The 22,274-nt window shown below is 34.0% G+C and overlaps 1 protein-coding gene and 1 long non-coding RNA gene across 3 annotated transcripts; one reads left to right on the forward strand and one right to left on the reverse strand.

Annotated features, from left to right (window-relative positions):
* The first annotated feature begins 16,599 nt into the window (after window positions 1–16,599).
* On the forward strand, window positions 16,600–19,929 carry LOC149191209 (uncharacterized). 2 transcript variants are annotated; one of them, XM_089412355.1, is made up of 3 exons: window positions 16,600–18,658; window positions 18,802–18,893; window positions 19,183–19,929. In XM_089412355.1, the coding sequence occupies exons 2-3, from the start codon at window positions 18,890–18,892 to the stop codon at window positions 19,788–19,790; spliced, it is 612 nt and encodes a 203-aa protein (XP_089268481.1). In that variant the 5' UTR covers window positions 16,600–18,658; window positions 18,802–18,889; the 3' UTR covers window positions 19,791–19,929. The 2 variants fall into 2 exon arrangements, with proteins under 2 accessions (XP_089268481.1, XP_089268480.1); XM_089412354.1 differs by having other exon boundaries at window positions 19,163–19,928.
* Window positions 19,930–21,621: 1,692 nt separating this feature from the next.
* Window positions 21,622–22,212, reverse strand: LOC149191210 (uncharacterized). Its single transcript, XR_016256589.1, has 2 exons — window positions 22,070–22,212; window positions 21,622–21,988 (listed from the first exon to the last, which is right to left on the reverse strand). It is a non-coding gene; the product is annotated as an uncharacterized LOC149191210 (long non-coding RNA).
* Between the last annotated feature and the right edge of the window lie 62 nt (window positions 22,213–22,274).

Below are 22,274 nucleotides of genomic sequence, written 5' to 3' on the forward strand. Positions count from 1 at the left end.
TTGTCCATTTCTGTAATCCAATCAATAATTTCTTCTAGATTCATAGTTGTTGTAAAGTTTGAAATTTCTAGTTTGGGCTTTGTGATCAATCCTAGAATCGATTTCAACATCCTTTCCTCTGTTGCTTCAACTGGTACCAATACCACTTCTTCTTCTTTTATCGCATCTCCTACTTGAGGGTCTCTTCTGGCACTAACTTCCATGGATGTGATCCATGCTTCCATCCTTTATATAATCATCATCAATTATGCATTTTCTTGTCTCAATTTAGATTTTTTCATAGGTCCTTGGGATTTTCCATGGCTAACAGGAGTCATCCTCCTTTGGAGCAATTAAAACGTATGCTCTAATACCACTCGATGCAGAGTAGACCTCTCAATCCTTCTTAGAAATTTGAAAATTCTTCTGAGTGTGTTGGATCTGACTACTCTATGCAATGGATCCCACTTTCTAATCCTTTATACTAAATTCCAACCTCCATATTCTTGTTATGCTACAAATTGAATTATTCACAGTCTTTAGTGCATGGCTAACGCTAGTCCCTACACTAGATCTGTAACCACCCCTGCCTCATTTACCCAAATCCATAAGCGCACCAGGGTAAACATGAGATGAGGTTTACTGTGCAAGACTCGATTTCCAAGATGCACTTATGGAAAATGGGTCCAAAATTGATTGCAAATACCTAGTGACACTGATCACGCTATTATCAGACTAATTTGACCCAACACTATTTCATTTCAGTTTTGTTTCCTTAAATTTAATACAACTTTCTATTTTTGGCCGTTTTTGGGTTCTAAACTTCTGAGGTTGTTTTGAGGGCCTAAACAACATTTTCAAGGAAAATAGGGAGACTGAAAGAATATGAGAGAAATTTACTTACATATTTTCAGCATCCTTATGGACACCTTCAAAACGAGGTATTATGATTTTCAGGCAAAGATCGTATGCCAAAGTTACAACCTCGTGAAGTTAGATGTCCCAGTTACTCATTTATACAAACACTTCGTGTGCATAGTACCTGTAGATTATAAATACATATTTGTTTACTAATTCAATAATCTCACTAGGGAATCATCAAGAAGTCTTTATGCCCTCTCCACATAGCTGCAACAACACTTATTAGTCCACATATTCATCAACCAATTAATAACTAAATAATCCACGAAGGTAGTGACAGAGAAGGTAGGAAAAATGGATGGAGATGATGACAATGAGGAAGATCCTCTTAGATTCCCCATTCAAGATACTAATAACAATGTTCACATGAAGAAAATCCCTCCATCTTTTCTTCCCAACTTCCACGGTAGGAGGTCAGAGGATCCGTAAACCTTTCTCTTTGAATTTGAAATACTTTGTAGATATTATGGTTAGTTATTAAACACTAAAAAATTGAGATTGTTTCCAACAACATTAAACGATCGAGCTCTTAAATGGTTCATGAGTTTAAGGACTAATTCAATAATATCATCGAATGAAATGAAAATATATTTCTAGAAAAATATAAGGATCATTATCTTAAAGAAGAAATCTTTAGAATGACTCAAAACAGAGGATGAGAGCCTTGAGAATATAATAGAGGGATTTATGTATAATGTTAAGAGGGAAAAATTACATCATTTAGGATTTGACACACTAAAAACCATCTTACTTAGGACAATTAGGGATCAGTGAATTGATCACCTTGATCTCATGAGTAGAGGTTACGTATACAAATTATCATTTCAAGAAATTTGTGAAACATGAAATCACATATCAAGAGGAAGAGAAAGAATAAGTAAATCAACATCGAGGCCGGTAACTCAAACTGAACATGGAAATTTGTTGGATAACTTTAAATCATAAGTTCTTAGCAATCCAAGTGAACAAGTAGAAATGTTAAGAATGCAAAATGAGAAAAAAGAGGATGTTTATATTTGTGTTATCCATGCAGAATCACATGCTACTAAATATTTCCCATCATTACCAAGGTTGAATGAATTTTAGAAAGAAGACAATGAAGCAAGTCAATCACCAAAGAAGCTTTGTTATGTAGCTCCAAGAAGACCATGGCAGCCTAGTCAACCTGGTGTGATCCAAGAACCTAATTCACAATTTGAAGGTGATGCACATCCATCAAAAAATAATTGGAACACAAGATTTCCTTGGCAAGCTTGGCCATCTCAGCCCCAAAACCAATCTTCAAACAAGTTTGTCAAGTACCTTATGGGAGAAATCCACAATATCCTCCTCAATATCCTCCATACCCAACTCCATGTCATCCCTACCATAACCACAACCTCGACCACATCCATCTCAAATATCCACTCCCACTAAACTAGATGCACAACCATTTCCAAACCCAAACAATACAGTAACTCAACCAACTTACAATGTTGAGGTACAATACTTCCAAACAACTCTCTTGATCTGAATGGTATTCACCTTATATCGGGAAGTGTATTACAGAAATGAGATTCTCTTGATGCCATTGAAGAAAAACATCCAGAAGAAAAAGATCCAGAGGAGGCCAAGGATCGTTTACCACATTTAATGGAGAGCACCCATTGGGGCCTAAGAATGAAGAATTTATGTTATGCTTATCATTAGATTCTTTATGTCTTTAAAATACTAATCAACAAAAAGAATATGATTTGAATGTCATGGTAGAAGAGGACACATAAAGTGATCCAAATGTGAAATTGAACCAAGGGAATCACAACTATATTGAAATCTCGTTCCTGACAATCATTAAGTTGTAGCAACACAATATTATTTAACAATTCTCGATCTTATCTCAGTCAAAGAAATTGGTCTCTGATATTTAGGTACATGTCAAAGCATATATTTCGAGCTTACACACAATTGTATCTGTCATCTTGATATGCATAGGGCTCCATTGGAAGTATTCTTATACTTTAAAGAGATTTTTTTTTTCATGTAGGGTAAGATAGAGGAATAAGAAAAAAAGGTAAATGAGGGAAAAAAAATATCTTAGGTGAAAACCTCCTTTGAGGCATCTGAGATTGCCTCATTCATTGAAAACCTCCACGAGGTAGTCAATGAGTTGGATAAAAGAGAAGAATATTAAGATCTTAGGTGAAAACCTCTTTTGAGGCGCTAGGCTGACTTACTAGTTGAAAAACGCATTGAGGAAGCTAGTAGGCATAAGAAAAAAAAATGAAAAATGAAAAGAAAAAATTTATTTTCTCTAGGTATCTCCCTTTGATGAATGTAGGTGTTCTCCAACCTTTGCAAGCAAAAAGAACAAGTGAGCACCCCAAAAAAAATTAGTTGATCGAAAACCTAGTCAAAAAAAGTCAAACTTGGGCTTTCTCCTACTTTGCTTAGATGCTCCAATAGGACCAAGACCATGTCAATCAATCACCCTCATCCATTTCCAACATCCACCCATCATTCCATAGTCATTCCCGCTCATTTTCCTCGTTGTCTTGAATTGCTACAGAAAAGTTTTGTTTTGCTACAGGACTATCAAAATACACAAGGCAAAAATTGTTTTGACCATATCTCAAAAGCCATGCATCCTTTTGCTAAGGTGTTTCAAGGGGAGATTTATAAGGATGATGGTAACATGCTCAAGAAATTCCAGAAAGCTTCAATTCATACTTTTCGAGAAATTGTCCTTCATCACCTACAACCATGTTTCTTTTTTATCATTATTTGTGCATTTTTTGCACAATTTTTTTTATCGGGAGTTTCATAAGGATGATGGAAACATGCTAAAAACATTTCAAGTCAATCCAATCTACCATTTGAGAGATATGGATAAAACAAGTATGCTATAAGATTATCCTGAAATGCTGCAGGATTGACCAAAATTGCTACAAGAATGTGATCGACATAGAAAAAGGGTTCAGATCTTATGTTTTTCTACACCCTCATCATCCACACCATTTGGCCTCTATTCCATCCAAATAACCACCTTTGTCCATCAAAAATACCCATTTTCACCCCTTCTTCCACCCATTCCACCAAAAAAAGGGCCTTTGATCCTTGCCAATAGATTACTCATGAACTATAATTATTTTTAGAAGTATCACCTAAAGGAAATAATTCTCCCATGAGGGTTTATGTGACTTCTGTAGGAAGAAACGTTGTACTATAGCAGTTTTCACATCCCCTGTCAGACCACAACAAGAGCATCATATTTAGAATCAGTTACAATGAGCACTTGAGGATCGCAATTTTGATCCTTTAGTAGCCACAGGAAATCATATTAACTGTTACATGAATATTGATCACCCAATAATCAACAATACCTGATTCCAAAAGAATCTCCACAAAAGACAAAGGACCTACATCATCGAGTTTCAACCAGTAGAGAACATAAAACATTTATATTCTTCTCAATAAATTAAAGAATACAAAGGATAAAAAGAAATGAATTCATAGAAGACATTCAAAAACAACCTCACCCATGTCCAGATCGTCCATGCAACCATCAAAGGATCATCACTAGAAACTTTAAAACAACCAAAGGTGGCTTCAACAGTGATATCAGCAGCCTCAATATCACCTACAAAAAGAAATCAAGGTTAAGGATCAGATAGAAATCCTCTAAACCTTTCCTAAAAACTTATTTTAGCTTGAGAAACATTGCAAGTATATAAATGAAAAGTTTTTTTATATCCAAAATTAGTAGCGCAACAACCTTGGCCTTGTCTAGCAGTTAACTTCACTTTTCCACCAAGACACCAACATGTGTGGGAGAAGCACATGAAAAAAGTGAAAAAGACTTGATAAATTGGGTTGTTATCATTTAGTCATGATAGAGGACATAAGTGCGAAGGGAAAGGTGGGGCCAACTTAGTTAAACTCAAAGCACTCTGAGTCTATTTTGCATGTAATGAAAAAACTTAATAAATAAATAAATAAGAATAAAAGAAAAAAGGTGGACCCACCACCTCCTGCAATGAAAAGAATAACTACTACAGGATTCAGGTTAGTTGCTACAGGAGTACCATTAGTGCTACAAGAGTATCAACAATGCTACAAGAGTACCAACAGTGATACAAGATTGCAAAGGAGGTGCTACAAGATCAGGCCGAGAGGTAGAGAAGGGTCCAGACCCTTTAGAAATTTCCTCCAAACCCCTACAAGCATAAGAAATTCATCCCTAGAGGGGTAAATGGAATCTTGTCCTTCCAATTTTCATACAGTTGTTTAGTAAATTCCGCTTGTTACAGGAATCCTATACTGAACCCCTTAGGATTGAATTTCTTTAAAAAAGAGTTATTTTCTTTCACAAGGAAGGCAAAGTGGGAGAAGAGATAATTTTCTACAGGTTTGAAATATAATTCTCTCTTTGACAGAAAGGAAGCATCAATGTCATACGTCCATAACCTAGGATACTCAAGATAAATCCTTTCGAAAAATCTTCTCTATGAAATACACATGAAATAAACAAAGTGCTATAGGAAGGCAAACTTCTCTTAGAACAACCATTAGAGTCTTGGGAAGTAGGGAAATATTCAAAGGAAATGTAAGTAAAAATTGATTCTCTCCAACATTTGGCATAAGGATTCTAAAAATGCCTCGATTATCAAGAAAAAGTAGTCTTCAAATTTACAGTTTGGATTCTAGTAAGATAAAAAGGTTGGATTGCCTAAGCATTTTCTTAAGAATATGGTGTGTTGAATATGGAAAGGGTGCATGTTGTAATTTTTCTTTCCTTAAACTTGAAACAAGACTATCAAAAACTTCTTCTTCTACAATAACCTCCACTACATGGGAACCTATAGGGTTTGCAAAAAGTGTTACTGGAGAGTCATCGGTTGCTACAAAAAGCTTGGTAGTGGAATGAATTACCCTAAAACCCTGAGAAGGAGTAAATAATCATGAGGGAAAGGGTAACTAAAATTTTTTGCCACTAAACTTGCCATCAAAACCCTTAAAACTCTCTTAATTCTCAAAAGCATACTCTGTAGCTGCCACATATTTAAATCTTAATAAGATCAGTGATTTTTTATCATTAAGAATAAATTTTCTTGGGTTTCACATTGAATTATCCCTTCTCCTCAACATCATAAAGATGACATTTATTCTACCATTGTTTCCATAAACACTCTCACTCTTGTAGTAGAAAAGAGAAACTCCTTGTTCCTCATTGATAAAAATTTATTCAATTCATGAGAGAAGGAGAATTAACATATACTTCTGGAATAATAAAACCAAGAGGGAGAATCAAAGGAATGATTGGAAATTGAGAAAAACACAAATGTTATCCAGTAGGGGAAGATACATCCACATCAGTATGGGATGCCATAAAAGTCATCTGAGGCATAAAAGAAGAACAATAGGGCAAGAAGATGGATAGGTTGCTCAACAGATGAGCAATAGTATCAATAGGGGGAATGATGGGCCTTTGAATTAGACACAAATTAAGCCCCATCTAACCTTTCTTAGGTTATATCAAATCTCTTCTTCTGCACTTAATAATGCTTCTAGCTTTAATATGTTCTTAGGAAGGTTTTTAGCTTTAATATGTTCTAAGCAAGCAACATTTCCATTTTTTGCAGATAGAGAAACATTTCCATTTCTGCAATTAGTTTAGACTTCAATATCATGGCATTCACTCCATTACAATAGATCAATGAAGGGAGGACACATTGCATGATACACTTATAGTGCCAACATTTCTTAAGTTTGTACAATCCTCGGGTTGATAATTTATGTTTGTAGCGTTGGGAGTTGCAACAATCCTATTGTAATATGAAGGATCATCAAATATGCCAAAGGGAGAAGTCAAAACGCCAAACTTTACACTGTTATCAATCCTAGAGAGACCTTGGAATTTAGTGAGTATGAATTTTCTCAAGGGAGTGCTAAGAACACAAAAGGTAATGATTCTATTTTTATGGTTTTTCATAGATTCTAAAAAATGGCTCATTTTATTCCTTGTGCAAAAATTAGTGATGCCACACATGTTGCTAATTTATTCTTTAGAGAAGTGGTAAGGTTACATGGAGTTCCCAAAAGCATTGTCTTTGATAGAGACAATAGATTTTTGGGACATTTATGGATGACATTATGGAGGAAACTTGGCACCAAATTGAACTTTAGTTCATCATATCACCCATATATGGATGGTCAAACTAAAGTAGTGAATAGAAGTTTGGGAAATATCTTGCACACTTTAGCTGGTGATCATCCTAAGCAGGGGGGTCATATTTTAGCTGAAGTTGAGTTCACCTAAAATGAAACTACAAACAAAAGCACAGGGAAAATTTATTTCTATATTTTTTATGGTATGAAACAAAGAGGAGTGCATGAACTCAGAAATTTAGGCAGAATAGAGTAGGGAAGTGGAGTAGGAGAATATTTTGCTACAGCCATACAATAAATCCATGAACAGGTGAAGTAAAAACTTTATGACAAGTCTTGAATACAAGAGCAGGGAATATCTACAGAGGAAAGAATTGAATTTTGACATGGGATATTTTTTGTTATCATGTCTGCGTAAAGAGTGGTTTTAAAGAGGCAAATATAACAAGTTGTAATTCCAAAATATTGGACCTTGCTAAATTGCAAAGAAATTTTCAGCAAATTCATATGAGCTTGAACTTCCTACTGGAATTGGAATTTCCCCGATCTTCAATGAGGAAGATTTGTATAAATATGAACCTGAAACAAAGCAACCAAAATTCAATGATCACTAACTAGTTCAGTGGGACAAACAATTTCCAGCAAGTAAATATTTGCAACCTGAAAGAATCCTAGACAAAAGATTGATAAACAGGAGAAGAGGTAAAGAGTAATTATAATATTTGGTGAAATGATAAAATCATTTTATTACATATGAAATCTGGATGAATAGCACACTTTTACAAAAAGACTGGCATATCTATTGATGAATTCATGGCCAGACATCCATTAACTCTTTACTCTATGGGAACCTGATGTAGGAGCGTGTAAATTATTCTTAAAAATGAGTGCGACGTTAAACTTATTTATGAGGAGTTGGTTCCTCATTTTATGCAATTTGTTAAGATTCGGTTTTAAACAAAATTGATATGTAATTTTCTGGTATGTAGGATTTGTTATCCAATTAATGTATTCATGAGTTTGTTGATGATCCTGTTTTGGAGGTTCAAATTAGATCTCTTTGTAATATTTTTATAGAGTAATAAAATCTTGGATCCATGGAGAGAGGATCCACGATTCCTGTGTGTTTGTGGATATGAACATTTTCATTCTCTTTGTTTTCCAATCCTTTGTAATTATTCTGTAATAAATTTGTGTATTAAGGTGACTGCAGTAGTATAGAACCAGATTATTCAGGGTTGTTAAAAGGTATTTTGTCACCATATCTGTCTTACATTACATAGGAGAAGGATTGGGCTCGAATTCATAATGGGAAGAAAAAATCTTGTGTGGATCAAACATTTCATTGAGAAGCAATCATGGTTAGTCTCAACAAAATATATTAAGATATGATGGTATTCCCATATATGAATTTGTAAATTTCATTAGGTTTCTTGATATTAGAGAATGGAATCATACCAAAAGTCGGAATGGTCAGCACAATCTCTAGCAAAAAGTTTGTGATTATTAGTTATATAAACTTCATGAATTAAGCATTGAATCAGCGCAGACAATGTCAAATTTGAGGAAATCGTGCAAAGGTAAACCCAAAAGAATTTTTCTTCCACCACTATAAGAGCCATATCTTAAATCAAAACGAAAATTATTGCATCTAGTGCAGAGACTAGTGGTAACCCTGCACTAAAGACTATGAATAATTTGGTTTCCAACATAACAAGAATATGGAGGTTGAAATTTAGTACAAAATATTAGAAAGTGGGATCCAATGCATAGAGTAGTTAGATCTAGTGTGCCCCGAAGAGTTTTCAAAATTCTAAGAAGGATCTAGAGGTCTGCTCTGCATCACTAATCATTTGTTGTGCCACCCCTCACCAGACCTAGTCACCATGCATAGTCATACTTCCATGTGGCTTTCCCCATGCCTTGTTGATGCTAGCATGGCATCATCCCAAATTTCCCGCCAAACTAGTCCTCACAAATGTCACACCTTGACTAGTATAAAAGGGGTAATGGTGTCCATTTTTTTACTTTTTTTGTTGTTGCCTTCTAGCTTGACCCCTATGCACATTAGGAATAATTTTCCAAATTCAGTAAAGTTTGACTTTGAATTGTGCAATTGAAGCTAGCGAAGTATTTCTTGCCAAAAATTATGCTTCCTAAAGCCTCATTCTCCAAGAATTTATATGAATTTGACTCAATTTTAGACCCTAGTCATACCATATAAAGAATTAATCCTCCATTTGGACATGAAAAGTACTTTAAACGATAAAATTAACTCTGTTAATACATTCTTAGGCTTAAATAACCCTTGTTTCTATGAAATCATCTTATTTTGGCTTCAAACCCCTAAGATGAACACATAAATGTGCACTATATTTTCTACAACATGAAGTTTAAAATGTCTCCCTGCTAACCCGTTACCCTCATGTAGTGACATGTCGTGCCTACGCACTCATCAATGTGATTCATAGAATATTCCTAGTGTCCTTTCCTCCCTTGAGTCAATTAACATTCCAACAATTTGCCCCATCAGACAAATTGAATCTTGGATATTTTTGGGATTCAACTGCGTTAAGTAAGTCATTCATGTATGACCATTTCCATGAGAGGTAGTCATAACTGACTAATTTCTCATGATTTTCGAATAGTTCACTTAGCACTCATTGCATTGGGTGATGCTCACAAGGGTGAAGAAGTGGGATTGAAACTAGTGAAATGAATCACATAGCGTCAATCATCACTTCTGGGGCTTGCACCCGGTAACCAGGACTTCCCGGGAGGTCACCCATTCCAGATCGCCTTTGGCTCAAGCGTGCTTAACTGTGGAGTTTTTCCCCATAATCAAGCCCACTTAGCTTGCTACCCCATTTGCAAAACCTTAGCAAGTATTCTGCCTCATGAACCATTCAAGAAGAGATCCCTTCACTTTTTTTGAATCTAAGTATTAAGGGGTTTACGTAGTGCATTATATTAGATATTTTTGGGATTCAACTGCGTTAAGTAAGTCATTCATGTATGACCATTTCCATGAGAGGTAGTCATAACTGACTAATTTCTCATGATTTTCAAATAGTTCACTTAGCACTCATTGCATTGGGTGATGCTCACAGGGGTGAAGAAGTAGGATTGAAACTAGTGAAATGAATCACATAGCATCAATCATCACTTCCGGGACTTGCACCTGGTAAGTGATGATTGACGCTATCTGATTCATTTCACTAGTTTCAATCCCACTTCTTCACCCCTGTGAGCATCACCCGATGCAATGAGTGCTAAGTGAACTATTCAAAAATCATGAGAAATTAGTCAGTTACGACTACCTCTCATGGAAATGGTCATACATGAATGACTTACTTAACGCAGTTGAATCCCGAAAATATCTAATATAATGCACTGCGTAAACCCCCTAATACTTAAATTGAATATTCATCTCAAATGGCATATCCATCCACCAAAGAGCTTTTTGTATTCCATACAAAGGGAAAAGAAAGAGAATCAAGTTTGTTTGATGCTAGCTTCAACACCCAAAACCCACTCACAACAACATTTGACCTAAGAAAAAACCATCTATAATTTGATTAAGCAAGGAAACTTAGTAAAGATATTGAAGATCATTGAGGAACATCATTTTTCACTTCTAAATCAAAGACGATAGTTAGAAATCACCAAAATAGAATTCCTTTAATCAAGGCAATACATTAAAATAACATAATTTGAACTGGAACTTTTAAGCAAAGGCAAGTCTAACAAATCTTCTCTTAAGGCTATCACAACGAGAATCTAGGGATGGATAATGAAGATAGTAGACAAACATTGGGATCGTCTATAATTCATTCAAAAAATTACTGACACTGTCAGAAGAGCACACAGAAATATAAGCCATTAAGAGCACTATTCGTGATCCTCCCTCTAAATCTAAAGTGATTATATATTTCCTTAACAAGGTGCCTAAAGAAGCACTAGCAAAGGTGAATCTCGGTAGGCCTAAATGGGTGACAAGGGCCAACCAAGTAATAAGAAAAAAAAGCTTAGTGATGATGGCCAGGGAAGAGGTGAAAGAACTAACAGAAGAAATAAAAGGTTTTAAAAGGAAATGTGAGACGCTCTACTAAAATAAATCTCCAACGTTCTTTAACAACAATGGGAATCTTTACCCCAAAGAGTCTTTCATGAAATTCTTGGCCACAATCAGAGGAGATCCCAAAGTTTTCAAAGAAGAGGACCACACTCTTCATCAGAGGGATATTGTGAAATTATACGATGATAATTATGAGGTTATGTTCATGGTCAAGAATATTTTCAAAGAGTGAAGAAGAATTGATTATAATGACATTACTAGCTTGGAAAGGACTATCATACAAGCCTGGTCCTGTGACATCTCATACAGCAGGGAATGGAAGACCCTTATGGACTTGTATGAATGGGATATTCAATGAGTATTTGCACCAATATCACAACAATCCTTAGCCTCTCAAGGACTTCACCATATGAAACGTGAATTTAGGAGTTGGAATTGGCGTCGCTACTTAGCTCAACACTAATTTCCACACCATCTATAGCTTAACCAAAGTAGCTCCTAGCTTGGGTAGCCCATAGGCATTAGAGAGACAAAATTTCCACTACAACCAAATCTAAAGGGACCTACTTTATAGTTAGAGGATTTTTCAAGATGCTTTGAGAAGAAGTTAGTTATATTACAGCTGGAAATTTTGTAAATAATCTTGGTGGTTTCTCAAATAGCACTAATGGTTTAGGGTAGGGTGATAGTCTTTTTGTGCATATATACAGGCCTCATTTTGTATTTTGAAAGGGAGAGAAATATGTTGGTTTACAGGAAACTCTATCCAATTTTCTCGAAGATCTACTGGGAGTCTTGAAGCTACTTTAAAAGGAATTTTGCAATGAGTCTTGGTTTGTAATTCTTCCTTTTACATGTAACTCCATAAACCCACCTGATATTTTGAATTTTGTACAATATAAATATAATTTCAAGGAATTTCATGCCAAGTATTGTTGTAAACATGGTTTGTTCTAAAAATGGTATGGGATTGTTAAAATGAAGTGAATTATGCATGAGTATGATTTTTCACTTTGATTTTTTCAAAATCTATGAAAGTTTCTTGAAGATTGTCTTGGTTTCTTTTATGGGTTTTACAATGGTTTTAAACGTAATGACAAAAATTCAAAATATCATGTTTTCTAGTGGTCAAATTCTTAATTCCTCAGTTATTCATCTAATTCTGATAATTTTAAAGGAATTCTCAATTGTTCCTTTAAATTTGCTAGGGTTTGTTCTCCATTTTCATCTTCTAAACATTTCAAGTTCCTTATGTCAAACCTAAGGCTCACGAATGATCAAACCAATAATTAGTGGAAATGTGTCCAATATAATGGTTTTAGAAAAGTAATAGGTTTTCCCTTACCCAGATTCTCTAAAAACTTCGAATTTGAAGTGGAAATAAAAGCTTAATTCTAATGAGATTTATTCATTTCTATTTGTACTTTCATGAAGAAAAATCATGTCATATATATATATATATATATATATATATATATATATGATGAAAATTTTCCTGTACCATTGAGTTTTAGTTAATTTTGATATATTTTACTATGAATCCAAAACTATGTATGTTTGCAAAGAGATTTGAATACTAGTAAAATGGTTGGAACAATCCTTCATGTTTCTCTACTTTCTTGTGACAATTTATAAGAGAAAATAAAGTCAATCATACTTGAAACTAAACCCAAATCAATATAAATATAAGTAGGATTTAAGGAAAAACTACACAACCATTTCATAACAACGCATTCACAAAAAATCAAATTAATATACAATGTTATTTTTTAGAACTCGTAAACACGTTTGTATTCATATCGAATTTTAAACCAAATTTCATAAGTTAGAACATTAAACGAGAGACACACAAACAACTTCAGTCATATTTAGAATAACAATGAGATGTCTCCACACATGGAATTTCAGAAGAAGAAGAAAAAAAATATTATAAAATTAATAGCACCATGTGTCTACCCTATTTTGTGTCTTCAATTGTTTTTATAGATTGGCTAATGGAGTTACCTATTCCTTCCAATATCTCTTTATCCTAGCATTCTTGTGGTAGGGAGTATATGCGAACCCAAATTGGGGCACGTTTAAAGTTCTCTTTCCATTGGTAAATTATTTCCATCCAAAATCTAAGGTGAAGAACCGCAAATTTGAAGAAGTATGGCCTATTTTCAAAGATGGCATCTCAGTCACATTAATGATGAGAAAAAATTGTAAATAAACCCTTGGAGCCAAAGTTTAAGAATGATTCCTTTGGTTTCCAATTCACAATCATCTAGCTAATAAGATCTTTTTCCATAGGCCAATGTCCAAGGAAAAAACCTATTAGAACATGATCATTCATGTATTTCACATAACAACTAATCTGATCAATTTTGATTTCATACCTTGGTACTAACTCTGCTTATGACATACACTACCGTGGAAGCCAAGACATTAAGTTGTTGTGAAGATATGTGTTCCTGATTACAATGTCATTGCTTATGAAGTAATAAAAACCATTTCAAAATATTGGATTTGATGCTAGCTAAGGGCCGATTTGTGTCTATTATTCGTCATTGTGTCCAATCAGTCAACTAAGATATCAGGTCTCTAAAGGAAGGGGGACCTTTTGTTTGAGGGTGTGGACACACTATATGGTATAGTAGAAGATCGAAGGAACTCTGAGATCGATCGCGATAAAACCATTAATCCAAACTTTAAAATAATATATAAAATTAATGTTTCATATGTAGTGTATAAATTTCCAACTTTTTCATCTTCTCATGTGGTTAATTAAACTTAAAACATCATTACCGGAATATTAGCAACCATAAACCTAGTGAAAAACACATAAAATATTCTTCCATAAATTGTTTTATTAAAATGAAAGTTACAATGTTTTTAGGTTATGATCTTAGGTTTCCCTACCATTTCTTCCATTATAAAATAATTTTTACTAATTTAATTAAGCTTTAATCCATTACATAATCATTATGTAAAACAATTTCGATGTTCTTATCATACACTCTTTTATTAAAATGGAAGTTACAATGTTTTCAGGTTATGATCTTGGGTTTCCCTACAATTTCTTCCATTATAAATTAATTTGTACTAATTTAATTAAGCTTTAATCCATTACATAATCATTATGCAAAACAATTTCTAGATGTTCTTATCCTACACATGATTTATTTGAATGTAAAGGTAACAACATTATCATTATGTGAAACTTCTTCTCGATGTTCATATAATACAAAACATTTATTCGAATGCAAAGTTACTTGTTAGGGTCCTAATTTTTTTCCATACTATGATGTGTACGAAGAAGGGAAGGGGCCTTATCCTCGATCAAAGGACTTGAAAATACCCTATGTAGTGGAAATTGCATATACATGAGAAATCGAAAAACTAGCGTACAAGTTGGGAATGTTTTTAGGAGTGTAGTTCACTACAATTTCTTTTATATATGATTAATATTCATAGAAATGTATCATAGTTTATTTTAAATATATAAAATATTAATTTCTTTAAAGATGTTTCACGTCAAATATGTTGGTATGTTTACTTATTTAATGACATATATAATTTTTAAGAGTGATAAAAAGTCATATTTTTAAATAAATATATCGATTTTTTAAATTGAAGTAAAATGTTGAGTTAAATTTCGTTGGACTATAAAATCGTTTCGACAATGTAATTAATAGGTTCACAGTTATGGTTTCTATGCTTGAAAATTAAGGTTTTTCCTACGGTATTTAATGTAATATATCATAATTAATAGTTTGATTGCTCCATTGTAAAATGTTTCTTCAGATAAGATTAATAGATCTATTAGGAACTAGCTTTCTTAGGGTTTTGAGGATAAATCATAACATCTTGTTGCCATGTGTTTTATTATGGTTGGTTATTAATTAATTTTTTTCATAATTTTTTTTTAATAAATTGTATTAAAGCATATTGATTCGCTGATGCTAAGGATTTAGGTTTCTGAGTAACAATATCTCAAGATTTGAGTGGAGATTTATGAGCAAGTTGAATTCCCATAGTTTGTTATAAGTTTTATTATCTACGAATACATGTTATAGAGCGATATTGCATGAAGAAATCTTTCTCGTGCATATAGATGATGCAGTATAAGTTGTGGATTGAAGCACTTAGGGTAATATTAGATTGGTAGGTATAATAAAGAATGGTTTTCAAAAGAAATATATGGTTTTTCAAATTATTATAGTAACATAATGCAAGAGAAAGGTATGTAGGGTCATAATACCAGAGAAATAGTAGGAGCAAGGTGAGATAATAGAATCATTTTTAATTGTGGGTAAAAAAATTAATGGATATGTTTAATGTATTCTAATGAGTTTTAGCAATATTAAGTAAATATATTATATTGGAGTTGAAAATTATAAATGCATGTAAATGGGCATACAAATCGTTGAGTTACACTATGTTTATTTTGTAATAGCGTTTACAGAAATTTAATTTAAATATTAATTATTTGGTGGATAGTGGGTCTTTAACTTCCATGGAATACTCTAAAAAATTTATAATAGTCCTATGAAATGAGTTATAGTTTTGTAAGCATGTAGTATTAATAAGTCACAATTTTGTCACAAAGACTATTTGGAAATTAAAAATCTTATTCTAATAATTTAAATAAAATTATAATTTCACTAATTTTATGTTTTCTTTAATTATATCGTTTAAAATAAAATTATAATTTAATTAATTTTAATGTTTTCTTTAATTATACTGAAACTGTTACTATAATAGATTTGGCTGGGCAAATTCGGGCCAATAAAATCTGTGTATTTTTTATACTTCTCCTTCCAAATAAAAATTCACACGTGGCAGTGCAATGATGTCGTCAAATTTGTTGTGATGTGCGCCGCTGTTTCTCTTTTTTTGTAGATATTAACTCACAAAGATACAAATAATCACGAGGATCCATAAAACTTTATTTTCTTTACACGCCCCAGAACACGGAGGAAATATTTATTGAGTATTTATACAAAGCCCGTTGATTATGGTGTACATTCATGTGGAAAGTAAAACATTGTCTATCATCACAGCGATCTTCTAGCAAAACAAAATTCAATAATTATTGGAAAACTTTGTATTTTAGCGTCCGTAATAAGTCTGACTGCCTATGTGAAACTTGTATTGCATGCCTTGAAGCAGAGTCCTCCGTTGTTAATGGCAACGCAGTTGGCAGACTCGAGCAATCCCCTGATTGGAGGACAATAATAGCGTTAACACAGAAGCCGTGGAGATCATCGAAGTAATTCCTCTTTCTCATGTTCAGCTTGGCCACTTACCCACTTTGGAGATCGCTATCACTCAGGTATGTCAACATTTTTTTTATCAACCAATAAACCATGCCCATTACTATGTTGGATCCAAATTAAATTTGGTTTGAAGACTAATAGACTGACTACGGGGCCGGTATCTCTTAAGCTTTCACTGATCTGGGCCATGTCAAAGGTTAATTATTTAGTTTATTTAATTTATTTTCATTCCAAGCACCTTGCACCAAGTGGGTATTCTTCCATGTTCTTTATAATAAAAGTAACGAATCCTTGATTGGTTTTTTTGTCGTAATTAGTTTGTTTTAGAATTGCAAACATGTCCCCGGGGTTTAACTCATAACATGGACTTCCTTCGGCCAATGAGCTAGCTATGGGGATATCTATTCTGCCAAAATTATCCTGAGTGGTTTCTATTTCTCCAAAATCCAAAGTTTTCCGGACCCCATCTCTTTTTTACATGTTTGGGAGTGGGGCAGAGCACAGTGAGAATGGAACCCTCGTGTACAGCATAACACTGCCTCACCAATGAATGAAAATTAGGGGTGGGGCAGAGCACAGTGAAAATGGACCCTTGGTGGACAGCGTAACACTTCCTCAACAATGAATCAAAATTCGGGTGGTTTAGAGCACGGTGAGAATGGAACTGGTGGACAGCATAACACTCCCTCACCAATGAACCAAAACCCTTCTGCCTAAGTAATGATGGTTCGATTTTTGTTCCATATAAGACCCTGTTTTTGATAGGATCATGTTCATTGCTCCTTTCTTGGGTTCGATCCAAATAAGACCTTCACCAATGCCATGAACGTTGTGAATTTTAGGTCCTTCTTGCCATGAGCATTTGACTATATGGGCTGTTTATTGATTGATTTATTGTTTACACAGTGGCCTTTCTTCCCCGGAAGAATATATTTTTTAGTCCCTATTGGAAGCTTCACATATACAATATTTTTCCACACTGTGTAACAACTATTGAGAAAATTATGACATGAGCGAAAATGGAGTATTCTCCAAATGCAAGGATCCAGTTCAATGGGCATGCTCTCTAGCAATAGCAACATGTTTGCACCAATGGTTAACTGGTCTGATTAAATTTTAGATCTTGCCCTTGGAGGGTGGTAGTTATTATCAAAGCTAAGCTTATTACTGAAAAACTGTTGTAATTGCATCTACCGGATATTGTTATAATTTCACCTAATGAGCCATACGTAATAAATTAAAAATAAGTCCACTTAATTACGGAAAATCAGGTCATGTCAATTTCTAATTTTAACCATATTCAGAATCTCAGCAAAATTTGAAAATAGATTCACTTATCAATTTTGAATATTACCAAACTTTGAAAATAAATTCATTGATTAATCTTGATAACGAAGGAAATGGAGCAATTTTTTATATATATATATATATTAAACTATTAAGAGGATCAAAATTTAAAAATGTTCATACTAGGATCTATATTTAAAAAAAAAAAGAAAAAGAAGGTGATCTGCAAAGGCAGCCTCCACAAGTTAAGTATTCTTGACTCCAGAGTACAAAAAGTTAAATATCCTAGTGTCCAGAGTACAAAATTTTCCTATCTCGTTGTACAAAATTGCCAGACAGGTTTAAAAGCCAAGAAAATACTTTTCAGTGATTAAAAGAAGTGCTAGAACAGGGCCAACTAGATGAATCCAGAAAATAAGAAAAATTATATATTATGTTGATTCATTACTGCATTGGGCAGTGGGTTGTCATGGTCCTTGGGGTGTGGCCTTGGAAATGTCGCAAATCAATTTCAGGGGATAGAAAAAGCCCGAAAAGCAGCACAAGTAAATTGAGAAATTTAGTGCGCTGGTCTAAAAATATGATCATTTAGCGTATCATTTTCTATTCTACATGTAAAAAGAATAATTTCAAACAATCACAGAAAATGCGCTTGAAACAGAATATTCTTTCATATCGTTAGTGAGAAATATAAGTATTGTTTTGAATCTGGCTTAGAAAATGAATTGCGTTGATAATATTTTATGGAATTAAATATTAAGGTAATAAATTTAGTAACTCTTGAACTTCAATTTTTTTTTATTCCGTCTTATTGACAGAGCTGACTTGTTACTAAAACAAGGGGAAGATTACTTCGAAAGGAGACAGATTAAGTGTGGTGGGTTACTACCATGCAAATGAGCGATATGAAGACCTTGATCTTAGTTCCTTACCAAACAAAATTGGTGATGACATTACTTGTTATTGTCCTCAAGCAACAATACGTTGGGTAGGTATCAGTTACCCTTAGCAACTTGAATCCTCCTGCTTTGGACCTTTGGCTCCATGACATGTCTTCTCCTTGTTCAAAGAAAAATAGATGTTTCTAGGACTGATGTTTCCATATGTCTCGATGTATGATTCTTTTTGCAGTTGGATAACAAGTTACTAGAAGAATTACCCAAAGGTGGAAGCAAGAGGCTCGTTGTACAAGTTGGTCTCTTGAACCAAAAACGAAGTGATGAGTGAGTAAATGAATGCCCATTAAAACCAAATTTCCAATGCTATGCAAAATTTCATTGGAGCGTAGCTAGATAACTAAAAAGGTTTTTTCAGGTCCATTCAAATATCAAAATCCTTCATACTTATTTAAAAATTATAGCAAACACTTTTATAATTAATTTCGAAATGGTTAAATGTAGTGAATCTTTATGTTTTAGAAAATATGAGCCCACATTTTAGTTCTTCTTTTTTGTTTTTGAGTTTATTGTTATGCAATATTTTGGGAATTTAGGATCATCGGACTGATGGCAGCACAAGAAAGAGACCGAGAGCCGACATTGCTGTGGATCAGGAAACGAAGGTCACAAGCTCTATTACGAAGAAAGAAAAGAAACCCAAAGTCACCCAGAAGAAATTATGGTCTGTCGTCCCTAACGGCTAATGGTTGTCTTCAAAGCGGTTCGTCCTTCTACCAGACGAACAACACCTCCCGGATTTCGGATCCCAAGACATGTGATCTCATCGTTGCCTACAAATCCAGGTGCCATGATGCAAGAAGCCATAATGATCAGCTTGGATATCTGTTGGAGGCCTCTGATGAGGAGCTTGGAATACCCACTGAGATTTATGATGTAGGTGCTTGTGAAATTAATGGATTCTTTAGTGATGTGCAAAGATTGGAGGTTGCTCATGCATGGAATGGCGGTCGTGATAATTCTGTCTGTATTGAAGAAGTTGGGGATTTGGAAGCTTGGGAAATAGGAGCTGGAGGAAAGTGTGATGTTTATGGCACTGGAGAAACGAGGGAGCAAGGCAACTACTATGTTGAGTTTGTGTATTTGAAAAACGCTTCTGGGAAACCCTTTTTCCGTTTTGAGCACTCGATTCTGCGTTATGTGCAAAATTTACCAGTTTCCTAACTATCTTAGCAATATTTTCCTAAGTATTTACTGAGAAACTTTCTCCATTATTTGCAGAAACCTGTCAGTACTGGTGAAATTTACCTCTTTAAAGAAATATAGGCCATCTATAGTCAAACGATATTAATTGCAAAATTTATCATTATTTTTTGAGATGCAAGCCATATATATTGAAACGAAATAAATGGATATGAAAACAAAAATCTGTTACATACCATATATATTGAAAGAATATATCTCAAATGAATATGCAATCTATGATGTATACAATATTTGGTTTAAATTTTATCCATGATTGGTTTAAATTTTATGGGAAGGTGTCGAGGGTGACATTACTTGCAAAATTTATATATATTGAAACCAAATTTACCTATGATGTATATAATATTTGGTTTTAATTTTATCAATGATTGGTTTTAATTTTATGGGAAGGTGTCGAGGGTGACACTATTTGCAAAATATATATATATTGAAACGAAATCGATGGATATTAAAACTAAAAATTGTTACATACCATATACATTGAAAGAACATTTTAGTTCAGATTTCGTTTATTTTGGAATTGATTATAATTATTTAAATATGTATATGCATGTTAGAAAAAATCCTTTCTAGTTAATTGTATCTCTAAGTTTAAGAGTGGTTCTATTTTTTGGTCAACTTTTTGTTTACTTTTTTGAAGTTGTCTTCTAGATTGTATCAGCATGATTCTTACTCTTGCAAAGTATCCATAAAAATGACACGAGACCCTCCAAATGTCATCGAAACTCTAAAATTCTAAGCAAATCCAAGAGTCATGATATTGTCAAAGCGAAAAAATGTGTCCATGACAACCTTAACACCATTGGCATGTGCATTTCTGATCAAACAAAAGTAATCCTAGACCTCCCATTCATTTCCACCAGAAAATCAAATTAGTGTCAACTACACTAGTGGAATATCATGGGAAAACTCATTGTGCAACCTAGGGAACAACTCAGTCTCTAGGACCTCGATGAAGATTGCTCTCGCACCCTTGCAGAAATATGGGAGTGACAATACCATGTGGCAGAGAAAGATAACTCATTGGGCGTGACACACCTAGGATAGGGTTTGTCAACACTTTGCGCTCATGCATAGGTTCCTAGTGGTGTTTTCATTGGAGAGTTTGACAGACCTTATCCACATGTATCCAATATTGAGTTATTTTCTTGGTGAGAAGATCTTGCCAAATCTCCTAATCCTTAGGTGTTTGTGCTGATGCATAGGTTCCTAGTGGTGTTTTCATTGGAGAGTTTGACAGACCTTATCACATGTATTCAATATTGAGTTATTTTCTTGGTGAGAAGATCTTGCCAAATCTTCTATTCCTTAGGTCTACCCTTGCACCAACAGGGAATGTTTAGTTTTAGCCATGTGAAATGTATAATGAAGTAAGTATTTTGATGCTTATTATGAATTTATGTGTATTTATTGACCATTTAGTTTACTCCAAGTTTAGTTTAAAGAAATGTTTGATAAGGTAATTAATGGGTTTACTATTGACAATTTATAAACCCAAAATTGAACACTAACCCACATTTTTACCATGGTATTTGATGTAAATGTGGTTATGATTACACTATAAAATTCTCATTTTTACCATGGTATTTGATCTAAATGCGGTTATGATTACACTGTAAAATTCTTTTTAACGGAGACTAAGAAATTTATTAAAATTTTATTTTCATACTTTGATTTTTTTAAATTACAATATCATATGGTTATTTATTTTGTTATTACTAATTATTAATAATTTTTCCTTTTCCAGAAAATTGAGAGCTGATGCACTGCAGTTTGATTGCAGGAAATAACAAAATATTTTAGAAAAGTGTCACTGAAGGATGTAGATTCAAGAATATCATAAGTGGATACCTTTTTGATGCAATCAATGGACTAAATGTTATAGAGACGGAGCATCCTTTGGATCCAAGTGGCGCAAAAGAGATACTCCAAAATCACAAAGGTTAAGGATCTAAAATTTCTTCAAATCCAGGCTTAAAGATTTGTAATTGGTACGCAAAGGCCACTGAAAGATGCTACCAGAAATTCGAATACAGAAAAAACTTGAATTCAAGGTTAAAATTAAGTTAGAACCTGACAAGTGGAGATGAAAGAATCTCCAGACAAGGGCGTTCTGGTTTGGACAAATAGTGCCATACCCAACAGCCGCAATAACCCTGCATAAAAAGTATAAATTTTAAGTTACGGTTTGCACGATAGAGAAAGCCCTCAATATTGGTTAAAGACTCTAAAAATACCAGCATGCTCGCTCTGCCATTGAGGATTAAGTTCCCTTGGTCCACGAGAAGCCCTCCTTGAGAATATCCTTGAAGCATTCAATGGTGTCGTAAAGAAGCTTGTAAGCCAGCAGAATCTGGGTTCGACCACAGCACGCTGGTTTCGAGTTCCTTGAAGCATTCAGTGGTGTCGTAAAGAAGCTTGTAAGCCAGCAGAATCTGGGTT

This window comes from Pinus tabuliformis, chromosome 3_1 (assembly GCF_031772625.1).
Source record: "Pinus tabuliformis cultivar Carrire ecotype Pingquan chromosome 3_1, CPIR1, whole genome shotgun sequence".
Lineage (NCBI taxonomy): Eukaryota > Viridiplantae > Streptophyta > Pinopsida > Pinales > Pinaceae > Pinus > Pinus tabuliformis.

What these genes read in the sequence shown, in the direction of transcription:
- LOC149191209 (XM_089412354.1), top strand. Translation starts at nt 19,176, where the DNA reads ATGGCAGCACAAGAAAGAGACCGAGAGCCGACATTGCTGTGGATCAGG.